The sequence below is a fragment of the Rosa chinensis genome, chromosome 5 (assembly GCF_002994745.2).
Source record: "Rosa chinensis cultivar Old Blush chromosome 5, RchiOBHm-V2, whole genome shotgun sequence".
Lineage (NCBI taxonomy): Eukaryota > Viridiplantae > Streptophyta > Magnoliopsida > Rosales > Rosaceae > Rosa > Rosa chinensis.
In genome coordinates, this window is record NC_037092.1 from 13,644,242 (window position 1) to 13,654,059 (window position 9,818).

Consider the following 9,818-nt stretch of genomic DNA (forward strand, 5'->3'; position numbering starts at 1 on the left):
GCAAAAGTGGGGAATTACAGCAGAGAACACCTTTGAGATCCAAGACCTAATAATAAGCCTGCACCGTAAGGACGTGATCTGAAGATGCAGTCATTACTTGCAAGTATCGATGCCGTCAACGATCGCCTTCCTCCTTTTGTCCCCCGGGAATCCATCAGTCCCATCACAGAAAAGGAGAGTGATAAGAACCCAGAAACCGATTAAGACTCAAAACTAGGATTCACAAAATTATAATCTCTCTCAATTTAACATCTACTTCGATCAAAACAAGCTCTTTAACTGAAAGAAAATAATGGGAAGTGGCTAGAGGAAAAGAATTTGTAATGTGATCTTGTCATTAATATATATATTTCCAAAATTACACATCAAAATTGCAAGGAATTTATAGTTTGGTCTTCACAAACAAAACACAATGAAATGTGAATGACCAGGATGGTGTACAACAGCATATTTGTAACCCATATTCTTGAAACTCAATGCTCTCAAACAAATTCCAATTCCTCTCTACCTTCCTACTGCAAAGCCTGCTTTCATACTCCGCTAGTTCCAAATTTTTGTTTCTTCTGGCTTAGCGTGGTTTCATTCAGTGCTATACTGTTACAGAATCTACACACGTAACAAAAAAAATTAAAATAAATATATAATCAAATTATTGGAGAGGAGCTAAAGAGAACCTAATGCACAACTACAACACACATTACATGTCTTTTCACTGGACAAAAATTTCTGGTAAGATGAAAAAACATTGTGTTTATACCAATTAGGGTAGGATATCCCAAGGGTGATGACCTTGGAAGAGAGTGCAGCAAACAAGGAGGAACTAAGAAACCCCAAGGCTGGGCCAGGGGAAATTGGTGTCATTTGGAACACAATTATCTATTCCATACCTATACTAAGGAGCATAAAAGGAAGACTTGGTATGTTCTTTTATTCTTTTTTTTTTCTTTTCTATTTGAGACAAAAAGAAGAAGGTACTAGTTGTAAAGCCAGCTGATGGTACTAATTATATTGAATAATTTGATCTCTAGCTTCTGTATTCTGCAAGCAAGTTATTGTCTGTACAAAACAAAGAAGTATTACTTGCAGCCTCAACTAACCTTTTACTTGCTTCCTTTCTCAAATGAATACCAATGCATGCCTTTATCTCTTCAAGACTCATAACGTCACCAAGGTCACATTTCAATAGATTGCAACTTTCCATAAATGCAGCAGAGTCTTCAAAGCCCGGAACAAGTGACAAATCCTTAACCTTATCTTTGATACACGTCATCAGAACAAACGCTGCACATTATGAGGATATTCAAGTCAGAAGATGTACCATAATCAGGTCACAAGTATGATTACCAGCAGCTTGGGTTTAGTACAGTGAGACCTTCCCAAACTACAAACCAGAAAAATAACCCCCAAAAACCCAACCCTATTTGGATATGGTTTGCAACCTACAACCAACCTCTCCCACACAAAAGAAACAAAGCTATAAACAAGAATTTGTTCTTAATCACAACCATTCCCTGCTATCTCTGTATAACAAAAGCAGCAAAGGATAAACATCATAGGCGATCATTTTAAAAAGAAAGGACAGCCCAAATTACAACTCTTAAGAGAGATCAATTGGAGATCAATATTGAGATGTCAGCCTCTGCAGAAGTGTGCAAAAGATGTTAACATTAAGTGCATGATTATGAGGTCCTATTTGAGTGGATAAATTAGTAGCGTAATGTAATTGCTATATCATTGGTCTAATCTGAAAAATATACCATCAAGTTATGAACTTATTAGTTATTCAATGCCATTTTTGGTGTCCTGAATAGCAGGCCTCTGGGGAAAGCATATGAGCCAAAAATCAGGGATAGTTCTGTAGAGACGTATAAAACTTCAAACTCTCAATGATGCCTTACAGTAAATATATGTACGGATCTTTTCACAACCTCCCTCTAAGTAGGATTATCCACTAAAATGGCATGCTTAGTAGAAAAATAGATAAAGCAATGAGATCATAGTCAACAAGTCTATTATTCAACTTCTGCTGCTAACCATACTACTAAATTTTTCACATGCAAATTGGAATTTGGCATGAGTCTCTTCAGTTGCTAATCATGAAGATAAAGATAGTTAGCTAGGCACCTAAATCAATATAAAAATTAGGCAAGATCATACGGAGAGTTTAAGTCAAAATTAGCATGTAAAAACCGGTTTGCAAGATAAGGGTGTCCAAAAGCTCATGTACTAGTCCAAGATCTCTGCTTTTTTAACATGGGACATCAGAATCGTAACATCATTACATACAAACAGAATTCTCCCTCCAAATCCAATATAAACAACCACAAAACTAGAAACCTCTAAAGCTTGCTCACATTACACCCAAATATATTAACAGTATCTATTCAATAATTCAAGCCAAGAACAATGCAACCAACAAAGCTATTATCCAGATTAAAAAAAAAAACCATTGTAGACATACATACCAAGAGCTCTAAGCACCTTGAGATCAAACTTGACAGCTAGTTCTTCATGCCCAATCACGCCTGCCCTTTGGAGAACAAGCTTCTTTAAGCTGATCAGCAAATCCTATTGAATCAACAAGCATCAAAGGTCTGGTCTTTAACCTTAACCTCAAGAAGTCTACTTTAAAGTGAAATTTAATCTGACCCATAAAAAAAAACGACAAAGTAATTAAGTTGTTTTGATTTGTAGAAATACTCACAAGCTCAGACTCAGAGAGGGAACAGAGCCAGCTGACATCTTCAAGTCTGTTCTGCCCTAAATTTGGGTCCATCCTCTGATTTTAGGTTCAGGGTATGAACTCTCCCTAATTCAACAACACAAAAAGAAAAAAGAAAAAGAAAAAAAAAAACTCAAAATTCGTGACTACCAAAACTGACAAAACGTGCAAATCGAACCGAGATTGAAAAAAAAAAAAAAAAAAAAACGCCAAAAAAATTTACGGCATTACAAACTGGCGCAGATTGAGATTGCAAGGAAGAGTGAGTACCTGCGACGAGCTTCAATGGCGAAATTGAGCGGCGCAGCTGGAAGACCCAGATTAAGCGAGTTGGTACCGCGTCGAGGAGACAAAGCGATTGAGAGCCGTGCGCCGCCGCTTAGTGGCTGTACGGCAGAGTCCTGACCGGGTTACTGTCGCGGGTCGGCGAACGGATCAAGCCCCTTTTTTTTTGTTTGAAATAGATCAAGTCAGTATATCCCTGGGATCAATGGTTTAGATTAGACAGTGATTGGAGTTAATGGTCCATATCGCACTGCGAATTTTCTTTTATTTAAAATGAATTTACATAATTTTCAAGTTTTATAAATTCATAAAAATTAGCCCCAAAAACTTTCCAAAAAAATTTTACGAATTCGTCGCATCGCCAGATTTATTATCGAATATTTTAGAAAATATTTCTCATAGGTCACAAAGTCTAAGAAATCTATAAAAAATTTCCTTTTTTTTTAGCTTGAAATTTCTTTAATAGTTTTGTTTCAGTAACTGATTTTGTAGAAAATTATAATAAACTACATATTACTTACATCTATACTATTATTAAGAAAAGAGGGTTTATTGGCCAAGATCTAGAATTTTGACAGAAAATACCTTGGAAGATTAATAAATTTTGAAAATTAATTAAATCAGAATGATAATTAAGACATATACAAAATATATTTTTATTAAAAGAATAAACAAAAAAAAGTATCTACAACCCACTTTTCTCTCCCCATTATCTTTTCTCTGCAATAACTATTTTTTTATTTTCTGAAGAAAAAATAATAATAATAATAAAACAGTTATTGTAGAGAGAAAATAATGGGATAGAGAAAAGTGGGGATTGTGGGATAATTTATTTTTAATTTTCTTAGTAAAATTCTACTTTATAATTGTCATATTTACCCTTGTGATTTAATTTATTCTCAAAGTTTTTTAATCTTTCAGGGGTAAATCTGTCAAAAATTTCAATTTTGGCTAACAAAATCTCTTATCTTAATAATAGTATAGATGCATAATTATTTTTATAACCAGCATTTTTATTTCAATGGTTGAGATGGACTTTTTCCATATTAGGCATATTTTTCCATATAATGCAAAATTCAAAGAAAAAATGAAATTAAAAATCGATAAATTTAAAAAAAATTGTGTTTATTGCGTAGTAATATGTATTACGTAAAATATTAACTCAGTCCATCGTCGTTTCGACATCACTCAAAGCGACCAATCCTATAAATCTTATACTTTCATAAAGAGAGCCGAATCACAATGAGATAAATGTCCTAAACTTTTGGATCGCACAAAACCTTATAGCCTACTAATGGAGTCTAGCTTGCTTGTAGGGAAAAGTATACCTTTCAAGATGAACAAGGTGAAAGAAATAGAATTTGACAAATTCGACCATTGGATGTGATCAAGGCAAGGAAATATGTCCATAGGAAAAAATTGACAGTTTTCGTCATCATTTCGGCCTCGATCCACAAGGTCAATTCTAAATACTCATCAAACTAAAACCCTCATACCCACTCCCTCACAACTCTTTTTCTCGATCTATCAGCGCTCACACTCTCGCGGGGACGAGGTATATCAACCCGTGTAAAAATTTCGTGACATTTATCTTTCCATGATTTGGCTCCCCTTAGGAAAACATAAGCGTATATTGGGTTGACCCCTTTGACCAATATGAAAACAAAGGCCCACCAAGTTAGTTTTTTACACATTACCTATTAATACGTGTTAGATACATGGGTAATGCCAAATCAATCGATTTCCAATTTGTATTATTTGGATCACACAAAATCTTTATATGCCTACTAATGTTGTATAGCATGTTTATTGATTGTAGAGAAAAATATACCTTCTAAGATGAACAAGGTGAAAGAAATAGAATTTGGCAAATTCGGTCGTTGGATGTGATCAAGGCGGGGAAATATGGCTATGGTGAAAAATTTACATGTTTTCATCATCATTTCAGTCTCGATCTACGTGGTCAACCATAAACTCTAAATAGCCATCAAACTAAAATGCTCGTAACCACTCCCTCATAACTTCTTTTCTCAATCTGTCAACGCTCACAGGCTCATGGGGATGAGGAATATCAACGCATGTAAAAAATTCGGGACTTTTATCTTCCCTTGATTCGGCTCCCCTTAGGAAAGCATCAGCATTTATTGAATTGACCTATTTGACCAATATGAAAACAAATGGCAACATGGTCAATTTTTTTACATACCTACTAATACTCTTTAAATATATGGGTAATGTCAAATCTATCAACTTTCAATTTTGATTATTTGGATCACCCAAAATCCTTATATGCTTACTTAAGTTATCTAGCATTTTTATTGGTTGTAGGGAAAAATTTACCTTCCAAAATGAACAAGGTGGAGGAAATGAAATTCTGCAAATTCAACTGTTGGATGTGATCAAGGCAGCGAAATATGGGTTTTGGTAAAAAATTTACATGTTTTCATCATCGTTTTAGACTCAATCCACGTAATCAATCCTAAACTCTAAATAACCATTAAACCAAAATGATCGTAACCATTCCCTCGAAACTTCTTTTCTCGATCCGTCAAAGCTCACAAGCTAGTGGGGACGAGGTGTATTAACTAGTGCTGTCACTCGGTCGGTTCGAATCGGTTATAGGTATTACCAACTTCAAAACCAAAGCTTTCGGTTTCAAAATTGAGTTACCAATTACCAACCAAAATTTTCGGTTGTTAATTATATCTACCAAATTCGGTATTTCGGTTTTCGGTATTACCAACTTTAGAACAACTAATTCTTTATAATATAAATTAGAATGAACAAAACTAGGTTTTTGAATTTATAGTCATAAACTTTGTATTCATCTACTAATTATAGCTTTCTTTTGTATATATGACATCAAGTTTTAGCAATTTTCAATAAAACTAGGTTATTTAACCATCGTTGACTAGGTTACTTAAAATACATATACTATTAATGTAGTATATGTAGTAATGTTCATACTATTATAAAAGTTTTTATGTTTATTTCTTAATATACATGTATGTGTATTGAAAACTGTTGTATATAAATCTAATATTTAAATAATCGGTAGATTCGGTATTTACCAAAACCAAACCAACTTTTTCGGTAATTTTCGATTTCGGTTTTATCGGTCTCGGTTACCAAAAAGTCGGTTTACCAAACCTAAAACATCGGTTGGTATTCGGTCGGTTTGGTAATTACCAAACCAAGTGGCAGCCCTAGTATTAACGCATGTAAAAAAATCAGGACGCTTCTATCCCGACTCCCCTTGATTTGGCTCCTCTTAGAAAAGTATGAGCATATATTGAGTGGACCCCTTTGACCGATACAAAAACAAATGCTAATAGAGTTAATTTTTTTTTACATGGTACCTATTGATACGCGATAAATACATGATAATATCAAGAGTGTTCAAGAAAACCCTAATTTGTGTTTGGCCCAAACTCTAGGTTACTTGACCTAGTGGTAATAGGGTTAAATTAGAAGGATCTAGATTCCTATTCAATGTACGATTACTTTCCTTGTATGATTGAGATTCTATACATTGTAATCCTCTATATAAAGAGGCCCCTATTATCAATGAGAATGCACAACAATTTCCTCTCAATTTTAGTTTCTCTACAACACGTTACCAGCACGAGCCCTAACCCTAGCCCTAAAAACAAAAAACCCGAAAACTCTTCTCACCAAAACTGCCGCAAGCTCCTAGCCCTTGTTAGCCATGCCCTATGCTGCCCCTGTAGCCCTGTGTGCCGCCTACTGCCCTTGCAGCATTGCCGCACGCCTGCTGTCCCCTGCAACACAGCAGCACGCTCGTTTCTGTGCAGATCAGCCTACTTTCACACGCCGAAACGTCTTGTTCGGAACCTCTGATCAAAATACTTTCTTCATTAAAGTTGTTCATCTATGTCTCTTCTATCTGACCTCCAAATTTCAGCCCTATTGGAGTCGTTTTGAGACATGTAAACCATTCGAGGTGGGAGCTGTTCAGCATGCTCGTTTCTGTGCATATCAGTCAGTTTGCAAGCCCCAAAACGCCTAGTTCAGAACTTCAGATCAAAATTCTTCCTTTAAAAAAGTTGTTCACGTCTGTCTCTTCTATATAACCTCCAAATTTAAGCCCTATTAGAGTCGTTTGAGACCTGTACACCAATCGGAGTGGGAGATATTCAGAAGTGAATTTGCTCCAAATTTCAACAAGTTTAATTCGCCTAGGACTGAAGCTCGTCTGCAATCCTACAACGAGGATCAAATACGCTCTGCAATCCTAAGAGGCATGGTTTACTAAAAGTTCCTGTTTTTGAAGTTTTTTATTCTTTTTCGCTTCTTTTTCTCGGGGACTTGCAACCTCCCTTCTTCTACCTCCCTTTCTTTATCATAGGGGAGACCAAATTAAGCCGAACTGTGGGGGTTCGTGCTCACTCCAAGCTTGGAGCTTGTAGAGTTCTCCAAACTTAGAGTTTGTTGAGATAAAACGATCGACCGCAAACATCATTGTTTCGATCTAATCCAACCCCTCTTGGAATCGAATTTCTTGGAAGCGACTACGCTCAGAAATTTTATTTGTTTTCGTGGTAGCCTTTTTCGCTCCGAAACTAACCCTAATTTCTTGTTCTCTTTCAGGATGAGTAACCTGAACAAATTGGACTTTCCTCCATTGGGAACAACTGACTCTGAATATCACAGGTGGGTTCGTGATATCCGCCAGCATCTCAAGGCCGATGGAATCTTGGATACGATTCTCGAGCCTAGCCAGGACGTGCTAACTGTTGAGCAAGCTCAAGCTTTGGAAGCAAATAGAGCAGCCTTAGAGGCAAATAAAGCGAAAGTCATCATCCTAATGACTCGTCATATGGATGATTCGCTCCAGTACGAGTGTATGAATGAAGAAGACCCCAGAAGGCTGTAGGTCTCACTAGAAGATAGATTTGGCAACGTCCGTGACTCCCTGCTTCCTGACCTAGAAGTGAGATGGCACAGCCTCCGCTTCTGTGATTTCAAGTCAGTTCTTGACTACAACTCGGAAGCACTTCGCATTAAATCCTTAATGGAATTCTGTGGTAAATAGATCACAAATGCGATGTTGATTGAGAAGACTCTCTCTACTTTCCCCGTCTCTGCATTGACGGTTGCTAAGAACTATCGAATCGATGTTACTGCAAGAAGAATCACAAGGTCTCATGAGCTCATTGGAGCTATGAATGTCACTGAAAAGCATGACAACATCCTTGTGAAGAACTATAATTCGAGATCCGTGGGAACAGAGCATATTCCTGAATCCAATTATAGTCGCGCCCCAAAGAGAGGGCGCCAAGAGCGAAACCCTAATCTCAGGAATACATTTGGTCGTTCTGGTCCATATAATCGCTCTACTTGGGAAGGTAATCGCCAAAATAGGCGAACACGGAACCGAAGAGGTAAACGTGGAAAGAGAGAGGGAGGCAACGTCTCTGGCCATGTTGGTGGCGCCACCAACACTAAGAGCCATCTAAATGAAGCTTTCAAAGAGCCTCAATCAATGGAATTTAAGCAAAGAGATGTATGTTCTCGATGTGGAGTGTCTGATCATTGGGCACACATTTGTAAAGCTCATGAAGAAATTGTCGCCGCCTACAAAGCATTTTGTGAAGCAAGGGAAGCTCACTATTTGGAACAAGAAGATCAAGAAGATGATCTAGAGTGAAGGGTTGAAGACTACAAATCTGGCTGGGATCCATAGATCGCCAATTCTGTTCAAGTCTTTATTTTTTCAAGAGATGTAATAGCCAATTGCCATATATTTTTGTAGTAAATGCCAATGATTTAGCTTTTCTTCAAAGTAGACTCACTCAAAGTAAGTGTGATGACTAGGAAGGTTCTGAGATTAGTGGTACTTAAGCGAGCCTTGCTCCACCGACATCTCTCTACTCACCTGGTCACATTTATTTTGGAATTACCGAAAGAAGTTAGACGACTACCATTGTTTTGCATTAGCTATCATTTTGGATTAGATTTTGTTTAGTCAAAGAGACAATGATGTAACTCCGTTGGCTTATGAATAAAACTTCGAGTTCTTTATGACTCCATTTTGATTCTGAGCATATGACTTTTGTGACTACGATGGCTGGGCCATCAGTATTAATTCAAGGACATGGAATAGCCCAAGTTCTACTTGCCAAATGACACCTTAATTACTGTCACAGAAACTCTCTACGCTTCTAGGGCGAATCACACTATGAATAGCCGACGGAATCCATGCGAAAACGCATGTAGAGAACGGAAATGAGTTCCTTTGCAATATCTCTAATGATTGCGAATAAAGGCGCATCTTAGGGAAGTTTATGTGTCTCTCTAGTGGATTTATATCACTATTCGAGCTATTAAATACAATAAAGTTACGAGAGAAGATCTCTTGGATTTAGACACATATTGGCTTTATCACGACAGGGATAGGTCATCCTGGTCATGATATGATGATCCGTCTATTAAAGACTTCACATGGACATCATTTCCTTTGAGCGAAATGAAGCATGAATCAAAAGTTGATTTCTGGACTAAGTGTGACTGACGCAGCTGCCTAAGGCACCGCCTCCGTCCACCACCAGCCTAGGGCTGACGCATTCCCTATCCATAAAGCCATGGATAGCGTCCATCATAATGATGGCGCCCCAGGTGATGTTGCAATCACAAACTTGCTTCAAATAACGTTTCAGACGCTCGGGCCTAACCAAAATACTCATCTGGGCTATTCCATGTCCTTGAATTAATACTAATGGCTCAGCCATCGTAGTCACAAAAGTCATATGCTCATAATCAAAATGGAGTCATAAAGAACTCGAAGTTT

General features: G+C 37.2%; 1 protein-coding gene across 1 annotated transcript; it reads right to left on the reverse strand.

Moving 5' to 3' along the window:
* Positions 1-304: 304 nt before the first annotated feature.
* LOC112201985 lies at positions 305-3,213 on the reverse strand. The gene is made up of 5 exons (XM_024342908.2): positions 2,993-3,213; positions 2,705-2,809; positions 2,466-2,568; positions 1,098-1,281; positions 305-606 (listed from the first exon to the last, which is right to left on the reverse strand). Exons 2-5 carry the CDS (start codon positions 2,774-2,776, stop codon positions 531-533), a joined length of 435 nt encoding a protein of 144 aa, XP_024198676.1. The 5' UTR covers positions 2,777-2,809; positions 2,993-3,213; the 3' UTR covers positions 305-530.
* Positions 3,214-9,818: the final 6,605 nt, after the last annotated feature.

Excerpts from the sequence above, each read along its gene's own strand:
- LOC112201985 (XM_024342908.2), bottom strand. The coding sequence starts at position 2,776 with ATGGACCCAAATTTAGGGCAGAACAGACTTGAAGATGTCAGCTGGCTC. Across the intron at positions 2,569-2,704 it reads CCCTCTCTGAGTCTGAGCTT|GATTTGCTGATCAGCTTAAA; the intron begins GTGAGTATTTCT and ends TTGATTCAATAG. Across the intron at positions 1,282-2,465 it reads CAAGGTGCTTAGAGCTCTTG|CGTTTGTTCTGATGACGTGT; the intron begins GTATGTATGTCT and ends CATAATGTGCAG.